Source organism: Mauremys reevesii, unplaced genomic scaffold, assembly GCF_016161935.1.
Source record: "Mauremys reevesii isolate NIE-2019 unplaced genomic scaffold, ASM1616193v1 Contig110, whole genome shotgun sequence".
Lineage (NCBI taxonomy): Eukaryota > Metazoa > Chordata > Testudines > Geoemydidae > Mauremys > Mauremys reevesii.
The window spans coordinates 100,682-120,467 of record NW_024100728.1 but is presented as its reverse complement, the minus strand read 5'-3'; the positions used below and the strand labels follow the sequence as shown (position 1 = coordinate 120,467).

General features: G+C 56.6%; 1 protein-coding gene across 1 annotated transcript; it reads left to right on the top strand.

The window, feature by feature from the left end:
* The first annotated feature begins 1,392 nt into the window (after positions 1-1,392).
* On the top strand, positions 1,393-16,970 carry LOC120392713 (B-cell receptor CD22-like). Its single transcript, XM_039517483.1, has 14 exons — positions 1,393-1,568; positions 2,598-2,666; positions 3,277-3,633; positions 4,773-5,036; positions 5,457-5,738; positions 7,498-7,794; positions 9,629-9,892; positions 10,088-10,369; positions 11,055-11,318; positions 13,857-13,953; positions 14,334-14,373; positions 14,649-14,755; positions 15,513-15,603; positions 15,999-16,970. Exons 2-14 carry the CDS (start codon positions 2,627-2,629, stop codon positions 16,104-16,106), a joined length of 2,493 nt encoding a protein of 830 aa, XP_039373417.1. The 5' UTR covers positions 1,393-1,568; positions 2,598-2,626; the 3' UTR covers positions 16,107-16,970.
* The last annotated feature ends 2,816 nt before the right edge of the window (positions 16,971-19,786 follow it).

The window sequence follows — 19,786 nt, the reverse complement described above, 5'->3', positions numbered from 1 at the left end:
AGGGAGCGGGTGGATTTGACCTGGGAATGTGGCAGGGGGTTACAATGGGGATGGGGAACTTCCCTTGAAGGAAGATCCCTGAGCTGTAACCTGAGCCAGGAGGGGGGTTGGGAGAAGTGACACCTTCTGGCCCGGAGACTGGACAAAGGAGAGGAGGAGCTGGGGGGATGGTGGGGGAGCTGCTGGAAGAGATTTTAGTTTCAGTTTTGTGCTGGGTGGCAGGACGCAGGGAACCCCACGGCTGGGGTCTAAGCTCCCTGCCCCCCAGAAGGACTTGACTGAGGGGTCCTGGTTGTACCTACAAGCTCTGTTGTAGCCTGTGTTCCTATTGTCCAATAAACCTTCAGTTTTACCGGCTGGCTGAGAGTCACAGTGAATCGCAGGAAGTGGGGGTGCAGGGCCCTGACTCCCCCACACTCCGTGACACAGGTTGGTTAGCCACAGGGCTCAGCAGTGCCCCAGATCCAGGTTGTACCCCAGGGAACCTGTCACAGTGGCTGGGAGTCGGAACTCCTGGGTTCTATCCCCAACTAGCAGAGGGGGGTGGGGTCTAGTGGGTTGGAGCAGTGGGGCTGAGAGTCAGGACTCCTCAGTTCTATTCTTGGTTTTGCCCCTGGGGGATGGGGACCCTCCTCTCACTCCAAAGGCTCAGCGGCTCCTCAGAGGTTTTGAGATCCCAGCTGGCCAGCACTAGAACAGGGCCAAGCCTCATCCTTTCACCAGGGTCTCTCAGAGCACAGGGGTCGTGGGCCTTCTAAATATGACCCAGCAGCCCCATTTCATAGATTCATAGACTCTAGGGCTGGAAGGGACCTCGAGAGGTCATCGAGTCCAGTCCCCTGCCCTCATGGCAGGACCAAATACTGTCTAGACCATCCCGGATAGACATTTCTCTAACCTGCTCTTAAATATCTCCAGACATGGAGATTCCACCACCTCCCTAGGCAATTTATTCCAGTGTTTAACCACCCTGACAGTTAGGAACTTTTTCCTAATGTCCAACCTAAACCTCCTTTGCAGCAGTTTAAGCCCATTGCTTCTTGGCCTGTGGCTGGGGAGTCTCTGAGGCTGGACGGGGGGTTAAAAGGAACAGGCACCACCACACACACCCCATGTAACCAGCGCTGGGGCTGAGCTGCAATTTCCAGAGAGAGGGGAAGTTTCTCTGCTGCAGACAGACAACAAAGTGAAAGGCTCCCAGGGAAAAATGGTGCGTGGAGCCAGAACCCCCAAGTCCTGACACGCAGCCCCCTGCTCTAACCACTAGACCCCATACCCCTCCCCCAGCTGGGGATAAAAACCAGAAGTCTTGATTCTCAGTCATTGTAACCACTAGATCCTATTGCTATCAAACCAGGAAGTGTGTTCGTAGCCTTTAAAGGCAACATACGATCTCGGTTCCCTTCCCTCCCCTGAGCCACCAGCCACTCACAGTGCCTGGGGCTATTGCCACACATGTAGATAAATATGATTCCTCGATACCTGCCCCCAACCTCCCTGCTCTCCCGTTAGTGTCAGCAGTGGGATCAGACCGGAGTCCCAGCTGCTAACTCAGGCCCAGGGCCCAGGTAAGACCCACTTCTCCTTGTTTTGGGGCAAAAAGTCAGATTTGGGGAGAATGATTCTTCGCATCTCTAAATCACTGAGAGGAGATTAAACGGTGAGAGTTTCTTATGGGAGGGGCCCCAGCTGAGATCTGGGTCCTTTCGTTCCAGGCACTGCCCAGACACAGACAGAGACAGTCCCTGCCCCATAGAAATTACAATTAAAATAGACAATAGGTGGGAGAGAAAACTGAGGCACTGGGAGGAGCGGTGACTGACCCGCTATTGTATGGTGGGTCCATGACAGATCTAGGAGTAGAACGTTCTCAGAGCGGTCGGGTAACATCAGACACTGGCTCTGCCCAGGCTGTGGTCACAGATACACACACAGATGGGACCCAATAAACAATCCAGCTATCGGAGAGGAAGCAGCAGAGGAAGCGCTGGGGGTGCGGAGCTGCAGGATGGGCCGGGGGGCTCTGTAGGGGGCTCTCCCCTCGCAGTCAGGGCTGATCTCTGCTTCTGGGGCTTTGCTGTTGCCATCTGAGACACTGAACCCCGACCCTGCCCCTTGGGCCTGTGATACCCTTCCCCACCTGGCTCTATCCCAAGGGGTCAGAATGCCCCCCTGGGATCCCTGCCGCACCCCAAATTGATTTGTTCCATTTCACCTCCCTGACTCTCCCTGCACGTCAGCTCCACATAGGATCAGTCCTTCGGTCCTGCCCTGAACCTGCCCTCTGCATTGCTGTGAGCTGCCAAACAGCCACGCGCCCCTCTCTAGAGGTGGCTGCATTTCACCCCTGAGGCCATGAGCTCTGCACACATGGCCCACAAAGCACATGGGGATAAAAATAGAAGCAATCCTTGCTCCGTCGGGCCAATCTCTGGGCTTTACTCCCTTCTGGTTAGGAAATGCTTTTACAAAGGGCTCTAGGTGTAAAATCCCTGGTCACGCAGCCGATCCCGCGGCCGGACGCCATCGCCCGGCGCAGACGAGCTGTCCCCCAGAAATGCTGCAGGTGACTCATTCCCGGCCCCTGTCCCCCCCAGGCCGGCTGAGCGCTCTGTGCTGGACGGAGATGGCCTGGGTGCTGGTCGCTGCCTTTTGCCTTCTGAGCGGTGAGTAATTCACACAGACGCGCCGCGCTGCCGCCCAGGGGGCCGGTGGGGACCGTTTCCCAGCCCTGGGAGTGCGTCTACACTGCCAGGAGGCGGCTCGGAACCGGGTTCCAGCGCAGGGACGTCCCAGCCACTCGCGCCAGCGGCTCCAGTTCAAGCCTAGGGGGCGTCTGGCCTTGACCAGGAATTAAAGATTAATTTGTAATTAAAGACTGTCATGTGATCAAACCTTTAGGACTTTGTCCAATCAAAGTTGGCCACCCAGCCTGACCCCTCGCCAGTGGGGTTCCTCCTGCAGTCAGGGCCTCTGGCCCAAGGGTCAGAGACCCAGCTATGGAGGGGGGGCTGAACTGAGAGGGGATGAGGGGTTCACTGAGGGGGGATATGGGGGGCTAAATTGAGGGAGTTGAGGGGTGCACTGAGGGGGCTGCACTGAGGGGGTGGCCAGGGGACCTGAGTGGATTTGGATTTTAAAGCTCCTGGTTTGGGGGGCTGAGCTGATGGTGGCCTCTCCTGGTGGGATCTGTGCAGCAGCCCAGCCTGCGGGGGCGGGTTCCCCAACTCGCTGGGGCCGGGCGCCGGTCTGATCCCCGATTCCTGTCCTCAGCAGGTGCCTACGCCCAGCAGTGGGGAGTGACACTGGCACCAGGGCCCGTTGAAAGATGGGCCGGCTCCTGCGTGACCATCCCCTGCTCCTTCACCTACCCCGCAGGGTGGACGGTCAGGGCCGTGATCTGGACACGGGACGGGGATCCAATCATGTATCGCTGGGACGAGGCTCGTGTCCAAGCTGACTTCAAGGCGCGCGTCCGCTACCTGGGGGACCTGCAGCACAACTGCTCCCTGCGGGTGGCGGGGCTGCGCCCCAGCGATCGGGGCACCTACCGCTTCCGGTTCGAAGTAGTGACCAATGGCAGCAGCCGTAACGCATGGACGGGTCAGCCAGGACAGCAGCTCAATGTCTCCGGTAACCAACTTCTGTCCAGCAGCCCCGGGTCTCTCTCTCACACACACACACACATGTCCCCTTTCTGCCTTGCTCTGCAATCCAAGTGGTTAGAGCTGGGAGCCAGGACTCCTGGGTTCTCTCCCCAGGTCTAGGGGAAGTCGAGGATAGTGGTTAGAGCAGGGGGGACTTGTGGGTCAGACTCCTGGGCTGTGTTGTCAGACTCACGTCCCCGTCACTCTGTCTAACCCTTGGCCTGTGCTGAAGAGCCGCTGAGACTGACCCCGCAGCCAGCGTAATGCAGCAGGCGTGAGGAGTCTCAGGGGGAGCCCGATAGTGGGACTGGGACCCTGCAGGACACACCAGCAGAATAGCGAGAGCAGGTAAAATGTGCTTTGTTGGGGGTGGGTTCGGGTGGGCAATAACCAAGGCTGCGGGAATTGGTGGGAAAACACTAAATCTCATAAATGTACCAAGAGTCGCCTACTGGGGAAATTGTTAAATAGTTTGTTTGAGCTTCTCTTTCCTCTCCATGTTTCTCTCCCTCGCTCCAAAACTGGGGAAATGCACCAGCCCAAGTCAGGTCAGAGACGCGTTCTGTGATAACAGGAGTTACAGTGTGTTTGTACCTGGCTCAAGCAAGATTTGTTTTATTCTTTTAGTGGTAAAAATTGGGTCTGAATTCCGTTGGTATCGATCATATCTTCACCCACCGGTTTCTGTCTGTCGGTTGGTTGGTTGGTTTTTAGCAGCATGGGGGAGTCTGTCTCTCTTGCGCGATTTGTGGGATCGAAGGTTTTTGTGGCTGGGAGGGGGATGAAAATGCAAAAACCAAAGCCGGGCACTTGAATAACAGGAACGGGACACAATTCAAAACAGTCCCGCTTAGGGCTCCGGTCTGAGGCCCAATGTGTGGTGCCCCCACTGGCGGCTGCCCCCCTCCGGGCAGACCCAGCGCTCCCTGTGTCTCAGGCCAACTTTTGCTGCTCTCCCCCATTGCCAGGAGCCCTCATTGCCCCAGGCAGCCGAGCTCCCAGGCTGGGCCGCGCCTGCCCCCGAGGGGCTGCTCCCAGCTCTGCAGCCAGGCCGTGGCCCCTGGAAGGTGCCAGCCCCAGGGCCCAGCAGGGTTCAATGGCTCCCGACCCCTCCTCTCCTCACAGCCCATCCGTGCCAGCCCTCCCTGGGGCACCGAACGAAACCGGGACGCTCCCTCACTTGCTCCGTGTGGGCCACCTGCCCCCATCGCCCCTCCTGGTACGACCGAGATGGTGCACGGTGGAGCCCAGGTCAAACCCCGGGCAGGGCTAGGCCGACGGAGCTGCGAATATCCCCATCCGAGCTGGACCCCGGCGCGGCGCTGAGATGCCAGGTGGATGGATACAGGGATGAGTGTGACTCTGATCAATCCCAGCCCCTGGGGACAGGTGAGCTCTGCTGCTAGACATGGCATGGGTAGAGCAGCGGGGGGCTGGGAGCCAGGACACCTGGGTTCTATCCCTGACCGGGGGAGGGGAGTGGGGACTAGTGGTTAGAGCGGGGGAGCCAGGAATCAGGATTCTTGGCTTCTATCCCCAGTTCTTGGATGGGGGTGGTCTAGGGGTTAAAGTGGGTGAGACTCAGTGCCAGGACTACTGGGTTTTTCCGCAACTCTGGGAGGAGAGTGGGTCGGTGGGTGAAAGCAGCGGGGTCTGGAATCAGGACTCCTGGGTTCTACTCCCTGAAAAAATCTGTCATCTGGCTCCAGCAACTATTCTTGCCCCATGGGACTGGACGGGGAGGGGACCTGCCCCTTTGCTCAGACCCGGGGCCCCGCTGACGAACTCTCACCCGACTCTCGCCCTCAGTCGCCCCCAACGTGCCCAGGGTCGAGGTTCCGTGGCCGGCAGGGAAGGCAGCGCTGAGGGAAGGCGACAATTTTACCCTGCGCTGCCGGGCTGCTGCCCTGTGGCCCTTCGCCAGGTACGTCTGGTCCCGCGGGGACGTGTGGCTGCCAGAAGCCGGGCAGGATTTACGTGTTGACAAGGCAGCCGTCTCTGACGGAGGGAGCTACGCGTGCGGGGTCTGGGTCTCCGGCCCCGGCTGGGGGTATCTGAGCCTCTCTGCGAGGGAATCGGTCCAAGTTCAGCGTAAGCAGCAAGGGCTGGCGAGAACCTCCTCCCTCGCAGCCCCGATACGCCCCACGTGGCCTCCTGGAGGAGCCCCGCGTGCCCCCACTTCATCCCCCTGCTTCACCCCACCCACCTCATCCACCTGCTTCGCCCCCCCCCATGAGTCCCAGCCTTATATTCCACCCCTGCCTCCTAATAAACAGGTTTGGTCAACCCCTGTGCTGCTCCTCTGGGCTCCCATGGCTGGGCCCAGCAGCAACAAACTCAGTTTGTGTCCCCCCCACACCTGCCCTGGGCCCCCACCGCCCTACCTGACCTGGGGCCCCAGCCCCCTCCAGGCCACTGCCCATCCCCCTACCTGACCTGGGACCCCATTCCACACTGAGCTGGGCCCTGTCCCCTCCCACCTTCCTGGGTGTCCAGCCGCCTCTGTGCCAGGCCCTGCCCCTCCCTCTGCCTTGTGTCCCCAGACCCCTCTGGGACAGTCTCTGCCCCCCCACCTCCCCCCGTCACCATCACTGTGGGGTGTAAGTGCCGGGACGTGTGAAAAGAGACCTCCGGGGTGGGGGAGGGGCTGGAGTTGTGCCTTTGTGCCGTAGGCCCAGCGCGGGAGGGTCGTCATGGCGATCGCGGTGGATCACGAGCTCACCAGGAGCTCCCAGCACCGCGGTGGCCAGCAGGGCTAGTGCGATCCCGGGGTGCATGAACAGGGCAATCTGGAATCGAGCAGAGGGGGGATTTTCCCCCTGGATCTGGCCCTGGTGTGACCGCGGCCGGGGTCCTGTTCCCAGTTCTGGGGCCCGCACTCCCAGGAGGTGCTGATCAGCTGGGGAGGGGTCAGAGACGAGCCAGGAGAAGGAGTCAGGGGCTGGAAAACCTGCCCTGGGTTGAGAGACTCCAGGACTCCGTGTGTTTAGCTGAACCAAGGGAAGGGGAAGGGGGGACGTGAGCCCCGTCTGGCAGATCCTACGCGGAGAAGAGAACGTTGATCATGGGCCCGGCGGCCGAGCAGACAGAGACCCAGGGGCTGGAAGCTGAAGCTAGACAAATTCAGCCTGGCAATAAGGTGCAAATGTTGAACAGGGAGGAGAATTTGCCATTGAAACAACGATCTCGGGACGTGGTGGATTCTGCGTCCCAGGGGATGTTTAAATCACACTGGGAGGTTTTGCTAAAGGATCTGCTCTCGTTCAAACGGGAATGAATTCAGGGGGGTCCTGGGGCCTGTGTCACCCAGCTGGTCCTTCTGCCTTAGATTCTATGGATCATCCTTCCCTGTGCCCATCACTGCCTTCGCCAGAGGTCTTGGGGAGCTGTTTGTGAGATTTAGGGGGACTGAACTCTGGGGGAGTGAACTAATGGGATGCAGAGGACGGACTAAACTGAAGGGGGGACTGAGTAGATGTGGGGAACAAGGGTGTTGGTCTGGACTGATGGGGGAACTCAGGGGAACAGGAGTGATTTGGGGGCTGGGGTGATTAATTGTTGAGCTGGGGACAGGCTGATGTTGGCGGAGACGTCTCCAAACTCTCCTTCCCCATTTCACAGGGGAGCACTGACCAGGCTCATTGTCACCCCCATGCCGGGAGAGGGCGGGGGGCTCAGACAGCCCCTCAACACAACGTCCCCAATTGTGTTTTAAAGCCCCTGGTTTGGGGGGCTGAGCTGATGCTGGCCTCTCCCGGCGGGATCTGAGCAGCAGCCCAGCCTGCGGGGCGGGTTCCCCAACTCGCTGGGGCCGGGCGCCGGTCTGATCCCTGATTCCTGTCCCCGGCAGGTGCCTACGCCCAGGAGTGGAAAGTGACACTCGCTCCAGGGCCCCTTGATGGATGGGTCGGCTCCTGCATGACCATCCCCTGCTCCTTCACCTACCCCGCAGGGTGGAACATCAAGGCCGTGAGCTGGACACGGGACTGGGATCAAATCATGTATCACTCGGACGAGGCTCGTTTCCACGCTGACTTTGAGGAGCACGACCGCTATCTGGGGGACCTGCAGTACAACTGCTCCCTGCGGGTGGCGGGGCTGCGCCCCAGCGATCAGGGCACCTACCGCTTTTGGTTCTACACAGCAGGCAATGGCAAGAGTGACAGATGGATGGGTCAGCCAGGACAGTGGCTCAGTGTCTCTGGTAACCAGGCTCTGTCCAGCACCCCCTGTTCAAGCAGGAACCTTGGTTAACCTCAGAGAGGGCACCATGTGTGTGTGCACAGAGAGCAGGGCTCATCCCCTCCAGCAGGGGGCAGCAGGGACACACACCCCCATCTCTGCCTCATTCTGAAATCCAAGTGGTTAGAGCTGGGAGCCAGGACTCCTGGTTCTCTCCCCAGCTTTAGGGGAAGGGGGGATAGTGGTTAGAGCAGAGGGGACTTGTGGGTCAGACTCCTGGGCTGTGTTGTCAGACCCGTGTCCCCGTCGCTCTGTCTAACCCTTGGCCTATGCTGAAGAGCTGCTGAGACTGACCCTGCAGCCAGCGTAATGCACCAGGCGTGAGGGGTTCTCAGGGGGAGCCCGATAGTGGGACTGGGACCCTGCAGGACCCCCCGGAAGAACAGTGGGAGCGGGTAAAATGTGCTTTGTTGTGGGGGAGTTCGGGTGGGCAAAAAAACAGGTTGCGGTAATTGGCGGGAAAACACTAAATCTGATAAATGTACCAAGAGTCGCCTAGTGGGGAAATTGCTAAATATTTTGTTTGAGCTTCTCTTTCCTCTCCATGTTTATCTCCCTCCCTCCAAACCTGGGGAAATGCACCGACCCAAGGCAGGTCAGAGACGCGTTCTGTGATAACAGGAGTTACAGTGTGTTTGTACCTGGCTCAAGCAAGATTTGTTTTATTCTTTTAGTGGTAAAAATGTGTCTGAATTCCATTGGTATCGATCATATCTTCACCCACCCGTTTCTGTTAGTTGTTGGTTTTTAGCAGCATGCGGAAATCAGTCTCTCTTGCAGAAACAACGAGGAGTCCTTGTGGCACCTTGGAGACTAACACATTTATTTGGGCATAAGCTTTCATGGGCTAAAACCCACTTCATCAGATGCCTGGAGTGAAAAATAGAGTAGGCAGGTATAAATACAGACAAAGACAATTCAATTACAGTTGAAGTGGGCTATTCTCAACAGTAGAATAACAAGGGAGGAAAAATCACTTTTGTAGTGGTAATGAGGCCAATGTAATCAGGGACGTCCATTTCGAACAGTTGACAAGAAGGTGTGAGTACCAGTAGGTAAATTAGTTTTTGTAGTGACTCATCCCTTGATATTCTACTGTTGAGAATAGCCCACTTCCACCTTAATTGACTTGGCTCGTTAGGACTGACCCCCCACTTGGTAGGGCAACTCCCATCTTTTCATGTACGTGTGGATATACCTGCCACTGCATTTTCCACTCCATGCATCTGATGAAGTGGGTTTTAGCCCACAAAAGCTTATGCCCAAATAAATTTGTTAGTCTCCAAGGTGCCACAAGGACTCCTCATTGTGTTTGCTGATACAGACTAACACGGCTACCACTCTGAAACCTGTCTCTCTTGTGGGATTTACGGGATTTAAGGTTTTGTGGCTGGGAGGGGGATGAAAATGCAAAAACCAAAGCCGGACACTTGAATAACAGGAACGGGACAGAATTCAAAACAGTCCCGCTTAGGGCTCTGGTCTGAGGCCCGATGTGTGGTGCCCCCCACTGGCGGCTGCCCCCCTCCAGGCAGACCCAGCGCTCCCCGTGTCTCAGGCCAAATTTTGCTGCTCTCCCCCATTGCCAGGAGCCCTCATTGCCCCAGGCAGCCGAGCTCCCAGGCTGGGCCGCGCCCGCACCCTGGGGGCTGCTTCCCGCTCTGCAGCCAGGCTGCGGCCCCTGGGAGGTGCCGGCCCCAGCAGGGTTCAATGGCTCCTCACCCCTCCTCTCCTCACAGCCCATCGGTGCCAGCCCTCCCTTGGGCGCCAAACGGAACCAGGACCCTCCCTCAACTGCTCCGTGGGGACCGCCTGCCCCCATCGCCCCTCCTGGTACGACCGAGATGGCACGTGGCGGAGCCCAGGGCAAACCCCGGGCGGAGCTGAGTCGAACGAGCTGCGAATATCCCCGTCCCAGCTGGACCCCAGCGCGGCGCTGAGATGCCAGGTGGATGGATACAGGGATGAGTGTGACTCTGCCCAATCCCAGCCCCTGGGGACAGGTGAGCTCTGCTGCTAGACACGGCATGGGTAGAGCAGGGGGCTGGGAGCCAGGACTCCTGAGTTCTATTTCCTCAAAAACTGTCATCTGGCTCTAGCAAATATTCTTGCCCTGTAGGACTGGACGGGGAGGGACCTGCCCCTTCGTTCAGTCCCGGGGCCCCGCTGACGAACTCTCACCCGACTCTCGCCCTCAGTCACCCCCAACGTGCCCAGGGTCGAGGTTTTGTGGCCGACAGGGAAGGCAGCGCTGAGGGAAGGTGACGGTTTTACCCTGCGCTGCCAGGCTGCTGCCCTGCGGCCCATCGCTGGGTACGTCTGGTCCCGCGGGGACGTGTGGCTTCCAGAAGCCGGGCAGGATTTACGTGTTCGCAAGGCAGCCGTCTCTGATGGAGGGAGCTACGCGTGCGGGGTCTGGGTCTCCGGCCCCGGCTGGGGGTATCTGAGCTTCTCTGCGAGGGAATCGGTCGAAGTTCAGCGTAAGCAGCGAGGGCTGGCGAGAGCCTCCTCCCTTGCAGCCCCGATACACCCCACACGGCCTCCTGGAGCAGCCCCACATGCCCCCCCATCTCGTCCCCCTGCTTCACCCCACCCACCTCATAAGCCCCAGCCTCATATTCCACCTGCGCCTCCTAATAACTGGGTCCGGTCAACCCCTGTGCTGCTGACTCTAGGCTGGGCCTCCCTCCTCTTCTGCATCGCTCCCACGGCTGGGCCCATATGTAACAAATTCAGTTTGTGTCCCTCCCCCACCTGACCCAGGGCCCCATTCCACACTGAGCTGGGCCCTGTCCCCTCCCACCTCCCTGGGTGTCCAGCCGCCTCTGTGCCAGGCCCTGCCCCTCCCTCTGCCTTGTGTCCCCAGACCCCTCTGGTACAACCTCTGCCCCCCCCCAGCCCTCGAGCTGAATATAGGCCACACCCCATAGCACCCCTCATCTACCCCAGGCCCCCAGCTTGCTCTGGGACAGACCTCTCCCCAAGTGCCTTGTGCCCCCAGGCCCTTCTGAGGGACCTCTGCCCCCTATCCCCATGCCACCAGTAGCCACATGGGCCAGGCCCTGCCCCTCATCCCATGCCCTGGATCCCTTCCCGCCTCTGGGCCAGGTCCCCCCGGCCCTGTCTCTCTCTGTTCACGCCCCGTGTCTCCGTCTCGCCCCCCAGACGCCCCCACAGGTGTCCGTGTTACGGCAGCGCCAGGCACCAGCCTGCAGGAAGGGGAATCGGTGACACTAATGTGCAGTTACAACAGCAGCCTCCCCGCCCCCACCTCCTACACCTGGTACCGGGGTGACCGGCAGCTGGGGGGATCCCAGCAGGAAATGGTGTTGAAGAGCATCACGGTGGAGCAGGCTGGGGAGTATCACTGCCAGGCCGCCAATGGGATCGGCCAGTCCTGGTCCCCCCCCATCAACATCACTGTGGGGTGTAAGTGCCGGGGACGTGTGAAAAGAGCCCTCCGGGGCGGGGGAGGGGCTGGGGTTGTGCCTTTGTGCCGTAGGCCCAGCGCGGGAGGGTCGTCATGGCGATCGCGGTGATCATGAGCTCACCAGGAGCTCCCAGCACCGCAGTGGCCAGCAGGGCTAGTGCGATCCCGGGTTGTGTGAACAGAATCGAGCAGAGAGGTGATTTACCCTCGGGATTTGGCCCTGAAGTGACCTAGGGTGAGAGACGCCAGGACTCCGTCTGTTTCACTGAACCAAGGGAAGGTGAACGGGTGACGTGAGCCCCATCTGGAAGGTCCTGTGCAGAGGAGACTGAGAACATGAGGCACAGGAACTGCAAGTCACATGATCTACCACACCAAAGAACTCCTATGACACACCTGGAATAAGGGGATTTTGTGAGATCTTGGTTTTCAGAGCTGGCCTGGAAATGTGTTTGTTTGTCTCTTCCCAGTGTTTCAGAGCTGTCCAGGAACGCTTTTTTTCCCCTACTGGGAAAGCTCCACATTTCACAGAAATGTCAAAAAACGAAATATGTCCATTGAAAATGGCCTGATGGGAGTTGTAGTTTGGGTGCCTCGTGCTCCCATTCTCTTCTGTGGGCCAGGATCTCTAGCTGGACTATATCTCCCATGATGCACCTTAGCATAGTATTCCTATTATGCACACCCTTCCCTCACCCAGAGTGTAGCTGGTGCTGCATCATGGGAGATGTAGTCCAGACAGACACCTTGGCATATAGTGGAGAATGAGGATACAAGACTCCAGAACTACATCTCCCATGATGCACACTGGCTCTGGATTCCTATGAGGCACCCTTCCCATCACCAATAGAGGAGATAGTGGTGCATCATGGCAGATGTAATCTAGCTGGGCAGCACAGCCTATGGGGATGCTGGGAGGGGAGGGCTTCACATCTGCATCTGAGCATCAGATCTGCTGCCTCTAAAGACACAGGTTCAAATTCTACCAGTTTCATGTTGTTCTTGCATATCTGTGGAACTGGTTGAGATTGATGCGGCATGAGGAGGATGCAATCCCATGCTATAGCTTTGCCCCAGTGATTTGCTCTCAATTCCCTTTCTGCCAGCTGTTGTGTTAGGTCCTATGTCCTTCCTCCAGTCTAGAGGTGGCTGCACCTTACCACTAGGGGAGCTACCCAGTGGTGAGCTGCAGCCAGTTCGCTAGAACCGGTTGTTAAATTTAGAAGCCCCTTTAGAACCGGTTGTTCCTGGAGGGACAACTAGTTCCAAAAGGGCTTTTAAATTTAACTAAAGCTCTAGCATCTCCCTACCCTTCCCCCAGCCCCAGCTCACCTCACTCTGCCTCCTCTTCTGAAGCTCCTCCGGCTTCTCCTCCCCCTCCCCAGCTTCCCGCGAATCAGCTGTTCACGCGGGAAGCCTGGGAGGGCTGAGAAGGAAGCTGCGGCTTTCACCAGGTGAGCTGGGGTCAGGGGGCGGGGGTGCCAGTGGGAGAAGGGCTCCAGGCGCCGCGCCGCCCGGTGAAGTCGCGGCGGGACTCTGGGGCCGGGCGGCGTGGCTCCTGCTCTCCTGGTCCAGCTGCGACCTCGCCGGGCAGCGCAGCACGACACCTGCTCGGCCCCCGGGTCCGGCAGCGAACTCGGCCAGGCGGCGCGGCTTGGCTCCTGCCCTGGTCCCCGGGTCCAGCCGGCCGGCGCGGCGTGGCTCGGCTCCTGCCCCGGCCCCCGGGTCCCAGCCCCAACCCAGCTGGGCCCCCACCTCCAGGCCGCACGGGAAGGGAGCCGGGAGGGCGTGTTGGAGAGGGGGCCGGGGTGTTGGGGGGGTGGATTAGTGGCGGCGCGGTCAGCGGGCAGGGAACAGGGGGATTGAATGGGGGCAAGGGTCCCGGGGGGGGGCAGTCAGAAAGGAGCAGGGGTTGGATGGGCGGTGGTGGGGGGCAGTTAGGGGTAGGGATTCCAGGGACAGTCAGGGGACAGAGAGAAGGGGTGGTTGGATGGGGTAGGGGTCCCGGGGGGCCATCAGGAATGAGAGGAGGGGTTGGATGGGGTGGCAAGGGGCAGTCAGGGGACAGGGAAGGGGGGTGGATAGGGCACAGGTCCAGGGGGGGGCTGTCAAGGAACACGGGGGGGTTGGATGGGGCAGGAGTCCCCGGGAGGGGGGGCATGACCCCCTCCTGGGGTGAGGAGGAGGGAACCGGATGTTAGTATTTTGGCAGCCCATCACTGGAGCTACCCCACCCCAGAAGTGGCTGCATCTCAGCACCGGGTGATCCATCCCCTGGCTGAGCCTTCCCTGTATGGCTATTACCCTGTTGTCTTTTCCCAGAGGCAGTGCTGAGCAAGCCATCCCGGTGCAGCGTTGCTGTGTGGCTATTACCCAGCTGCCCTGCCCCAGAGGTGGCTGCATCTTAGCACCGCGTGTCATGATCCATCCCCAGGCAGCCTCACTGTGTGGTTGTTACCCAGCTGCCACCCATCAGCAAAAGGGCTTCAAAACTCTGCTGCAGGGTTGATCCAATAAGCCTCCTTTCTCCTTTTCAGTCACCCCCTCTGTTCGGGCTCCCGCGTACATCATAGGACCTACAGTTGCGCTTGTCCTATTGCTGCTGGTGGGGCTGGTCGGCGTCACAGCTTGGAGGTATTTATGCTTTGGCAAACTGGTAATATCCACGTCTCTGATCTCTGGCAATCCCCATCCCCTCCCCCTGGCCTTTGCCGGAGAACCCCGCACAATCCAGGACTGAGAATTGCAGAGCCAGTGCAGATGCATCGAAACCCAGCTGGTGGGAGGCGATTGAATGGTGGTGGTCGGGTCCCACACAGATACCTGACACCCGCAAGGGGCCTGGGAAGGGCTGGGTGGCCTCCTGGTGAAACGGCTGGGCTGGTCGTCAGGAGAGCAGGGGTCGAGCCCAGGCAGGAGGTTCTGTTTTGTGGGAGCCTTTGTCCTGTTCCTTCCCCCCTGAACCGAAGCAGATGATGTTTTACCTCTGAGCTGTTGGTCTCCTTTATTTGCAGTAAGATGCGGCGCAAACGCCAGGGAATGAGCAGCAATGCGGTAAGTGCGTCTATGGGGCTGGGAACCAGGACTCCTGGGTTCTATCCCAGCCCTACTGCTGAGTCACTGCCTGACTTTAGATGAGCTCTGTCCCTCAGTTTCCCCCTCCATAGAACAGGATTATAAAATTTCCCTCCCCCGGAGCAGGACAGAAGGTCTTTCCAATCCCCTGGGTAGTTTCTCGGGGGCTCTTTGTGCATTTCCCTTTCGTTATTACACATCACCGAGCAGTCCCAGAGCAGTGGCTCGCGGCCTCACTTCTCCCTGCCTTGCAGCACCAGCCAGGCCCGGGGGAGACCCCGATGTCTGAACGCATCTACGAGAACGCCCAGCACTCTGGCATGGGGCAGCCAGCCCGCCTGGCCCCACCCGGGCCCCCCAGGTAATAGGAGGGCCTGGCTCTGAGCTACTGCACAGGGGCTGGGTTGGATCTTGATACGCTTCCACCTGGAGGGGAGGGGGGGTGTAGGGGTGTGTGTGTTTGTGTGTGTCCCTGCTGGAGGGATGAGCCCTGTTCGAGGCGGGGGTTGGATCGGAGCCAGCACTGCCTAGACAGGGGTCCAAAAACGTCAGTCGTGCCCTCCCTTACCCATAATGGAATATGTCCACGCCCCACCCCCCTCCCCTGCTGGGAGCGAGGCCAGAGCCACAGACAGGAGCTGGGGTCAAGGCCTGGGCTGGAGCTGGGGCTGGAGCTGTGGCTGGGGCAGAGCAGGGCTGTGTGGGGCTCCCTCCCTGCCCCCCATGGGAGCTGGCCCTGCTGTGCCGCCCCGAGAGTTCCCCCAGGCCCTCCCAGGGTGCTGCGCCCCACAGTTTGGGGACCACTGCTCTACAAGGGAAAGGCCCTGTGCCCCCTGCCCTGTCCTGCCCCCGAGCCAGCCAGTCCCCTGCTCTGGGGCTGGATTGGAGCCAGTGCCCCCTAGAGGGGAAAGGCCCCATTCCCCAAATCCATGACTCATGTCTGGTCTGGGGAGCTTTAGCCCAGGGGTCCCCCCCAGCCCCTGACCCACAGGGGTTCTGCGCTGTCGACCGACGCAGCCTGTCCAATCCCCAGCCACGGCGCTGCAGTCGACCCAGCGCTAGCAACCAAATGCCTCGCGCCATCCCCACCCCCCTAACGTTCTCTCCTTCCATGGCAGCGCGACCACCGAGCTGCGCCGGGGCTCTCCGGATGGCACCGAGCAATCCCACATCTACAGCCAGCCGATGAACCGGGGCAAAGTACCGCAGGTGAGCGACTCATTCCTCTGTGTATATGGGCCCAGGACTCCTGGGTTCTATCCCCGGCTCCAGGACGGGAGTGGGGTCTAGTGGGTTAGAACCGGGGGAGGGGGGCAGAGGCTGGGAGCCAGGACTCCTGGGTTCTATCCCAGCTCTGCCCCCTGTGAGATCAGCTCAGGTGGCAGCGAGATCAGGCTGGGCTGGGTGCTCTGGGTCAGGGGGAGCACAGCTGCTGGGCAGGGGAGGGGGCATCGCCCAGCAGTTGGAGGGCACAGAGGTGGGCGGGAGGCTGAGTTACGGGACTGGGAGGTGACATGCAGAGGAAAGCGCACTGGAGGGAGGGCTCTGCTGATATAAAGCTCCCCATCAAAGCCGGGCGTTGTCATTATTGTTCTTCACCCCAGGGTGACCCGGACGAGGTCCAGTACTCGGCCATCCAGCTGCAGCCTCCCACCCAGAGAGCAGAGCCTGCCGCCGACCTCACCTGCGAATACGCTGCTATTAAGCGCTAGCATCCAGCTGCGGCTCCCCTGGCGCCTCCCCCCATGGCTGCCAGCCAACAGCACACGCTTGCTGCTAGCGCCGGCTTCTCGGCCAGGGATCCCGCGAGGCAGCGGAGGGGCAAGGAGGAGACACGAGACAAACAGATATCCACGGCCAGAAGGGGCCAGTTTGATTGATGTTTTGCTTAAGAGGCAGCTCCAGTTCAGCCCGTGATGGATTCAGGGCAGCCCCACGGCCTGGGCGACACACGAGGCCGGGCTGGGTGATCTCCCCGCTCCCCGGCTGAGCTGAGAATCTGGGAATTAGGCTCCAAATTCAGAGGTTTGCTGGATCTGGATTCTTAGAGGTGGCCCCGTAAATGGGGCATTCAAGGGGGCGGCGCAGGGATCGGAGGGTGGAGGGAGGCACTAAGGCCCAGCTCCTGGAAGGGATTTTGGTGCCTAACTCCCCTGGGGTTCAGCCCCACAGAAGGGCTGTTTCTGTCACTTCCCATTGACTCAATGGACATTCCAGGCTTCAGCGCGACGCAGACACAGCGCGGCTCGGCTGGACTCACTCTATAAAGCTTTAGAACTGAAACACAAAGTGTCGACTGTCCTGTTGTAGCCACGTGGCCCCGGGCTGTGAGAGAGACAAGGTGGGTGACGGAATCTATTTGATCAAACCAGCTAGTGCTGGTGGAAGGGCCCCGCTTTGGAGCGTCTCCGTCGGTCTGGAGAAGGGAACCAGGAGACTCCAGGCCCAGGTGGGACAGACTCTCACGGCTTGTTTCTCGCATCGCTCAGGAAGTCGATGTGGCTGTTCTGTTCGGCTCCTTCCTTTGCCGCGTTGGGACGTGTCCATTTTCAATGGGAAAGTTCTGAGGCCAGGGTGAAGCGCGACACCTCGTGCCTTCCACCGACAGGCGTGGGGCCAGTAAGAGATCTGACCTCCCCCACCTCGTCTCGCTTCAACCCAACCGGCAACATCACGTGTTGAAATCTACAAAGTAAATAGCCTTCAATCAAACTGTAGTAATTTTCCGTGATTACTGATGGAAATGTTTTGTTCGGGGGGTGGGATACAGTGAAATTGACGTTTACCGCCATTAACCAATGAAAAAAATCGAATTCTTCCAAGCCTACATGTATTTATGCCAGACCTAGTGTCAGTGAGAGACCAGCCTTCTAGCCAATAACCAATAACCGCCCTTATCCTAAGCGAATGCACCGATTTCTTTGTGGCGGATTCTAGGCCCGGTTGCCAAACCTCTTACTGAACAGGTGTTCGCTTAGTACATTCGCTCCGTACGTCCACAGGCCTGGAGGATTTGGTTTTTAGTGGCAAATGTCACTTTCACCGACTCACACCAACCGCCAAAACATATTTCCCTTGGTAATAATTGACATTGGCAGATGGCCAAGCAAGAAAACTGAGGCTTGTGGTTTGATTTAAGGATATTGAGTCGGCTATTTTGACCAGGGATGTTGACAATTCGTGTTGTAAAGTGTTCACTCTTTGAACCTCGACACATCCAGTCATGAAATAAATATTGGCTGACACCTCCCCCCCCTCCACAATGTCCTGCAATTAGGACAATTTAAATTGATAAATGTAGTTTAAAGGCCATTATTTTGCACAATTGTAAAAATTTTAAATCAATCAAAATATGAAACATGCTTAAGAATAAATATCGATATTATCTGTTGAACTTAGGGCTGTCGATTAATCGCACTTCACTCATACGATTAACTAAAAAAAATTAATTGCGATTAAAAATATTAATCACGATTAATCACAGTTTTAATCGCACTGTTAAACAATAGAATGCCTATTGAAATGTATTAAATATTTTGGATGTTTTTCTACATTTTCATACATATTGTATTCTGTGTTGTAATTGAAATCAAAGTCTATATAATTTTTTATTATAAATATTTGCACTGTAAAAATGCGAAACAAAAGAAATAGTATGTTTCAATTCACCTTCTACAAGTACTGTAGTGAAATCTCTTTGTTATGAAAGTGCATCTTAGAAATGTAGATTTTTTTTGGTTACATAACTGCACTCAAAAACAAAATAATGTCAAACTTTACAGCCTACAAGTCCACTCAGTCCTACTTCTTATTCTGCCAGTTGCTCAGACAAACAAGTTTGTTTACATTTGCAGGAGATAATGCTGCCCGCTTCCTGTTTAAAATGTCACCTGAAAGTGAGAACACACATTTGCATGGCACTTTTGTAGCTGGCATTGCAAGGTATTTATGTGCCAGATATGCTAAAAATTCATATGCCCCTTCATGCTTCGGCCACCAGAGACATGCTTCCATGCTGATGACTCTCGTTAAAAAAATAATGTGTTTGTGACTGAACTCCTTGGGAGATAATTGTATCTCCCCTGCTTTGTTTTACCCACATTCTGCCATATATTTCATGTTGTAGCTGTCTTGGATGACAGCCCAGCACATGTTTGTTTTAAGAACAATTTCACTGCAGAGTTGACAAAACACAAAGAAGGTACCAAGGTGAGATTTTTAAAGATAGCAACAGCACTCGACCCAAGGTTTAAGAATCTGAAGTGCCTTCCAAAATCTGAGAGGGACGAGGTGTGGAACATGCTGTCAGAAGTCTTAAAAGAGCAACACTCCAATGCAGAAACTACAGAACCTGAACCACCAGATGGGATCTCACTCAGATGATGAAAATGACATGCCTTGGTCCACACTGTTTTGGACTGTTATCGAGCAGAACCTGTCATCAGCATGGACACGTCCCCTGGAATGGTGGTTGAAGCATTAAGGGACATATGAGCCTTTAGCGCATCTGGCACGTAAATATCTTGTGATGCCGGCTACAACAGTGTCATGCAAATGCCTGTTCTCACTTTCAGGTGACATTGTGAACAAGAAGCGGGCAGCATTATCTCCTGCAAATGTAAGCAAACTTGTTTGTTTGAGAGATTGGCTGAACAACAAGTAAGACTGAGTGGACTTGCAGGCTCTAAAATTTTATATTGTTTTATTTTTGAATGCAGTTTTTTATGTACATAATTCTACATTTGTAAGTTCAACTTTCATGATAAAGAGATTGCACTACTGTATTTGTATTGGGTGAATTGAAAAATACTATTTTTGTTTTTTTTACAGTACAAATATTTTAATAAAAAATAAACATAAAGTGAGCACAGTACACTTTGTATTCTGTGTTGTTACTGAAATCAATATATTTGAAAATGTAGAAAACATCCAAAAATATTTAAATAAATGGTATTCTACTATTGTTTAACAATGCAATTAATCACAATTAAATTTTTTAATCACTTAATAATAGGAGATATACCAGTCTCCTAGAACTGGAAGGGACCTTGAAAGGTCATTGAGTCCAGCCCCCTGCCTTCACTAGCAGGACCAATTTTTGCCCCAGATGCCTAAACGGCCCCCTCAAGAATTGAACTCACAACCCTGGGTTTAGCAGGCCAATGCTCAAACCACTGAGCTATCCCTCCCCCTAGTTGAAATTATAAAACAGTAAAAATCTCACACTCTCTCTACAGAGGTCTCTCTATATACCGTGGCCTCCATTTATAACAATCACGTCTATCCCGGATTTTTTGATTCTTATAAGTGGTCGCTTCTTGCAAGTGGAGTATAGGTATGATTTTGTCCCATTGGTTTTGCTCACTGCTTTTGATATGCGATTGATTCTTAT

Excerpts from the sequence above, each read along its gene's own strand:
- LOC120392713 (XM_039517483.1), top strand. The coding sequence starts at position 2,627 with ATGGCCTGGGTGCTGGTCGCTGCCTTTTGCCTTCTGAGCG. Across the intron at positions 9,893-10,087 it reads ATCCCAGCCCCTGGGGACAG|TCACCCCCAACGTGCCCAGG; the intron begins GTGAGCTCTGCT and ends TCTCGCCCTCAG. Across the intron at positions 11,319-13,856 it reads CATCAACATCACTGTGGGGT|TCACCCCCTCTGTTCGGGCT; the intron begins GTAAGTGCCGGG and ends TCTCCTTTTCAG.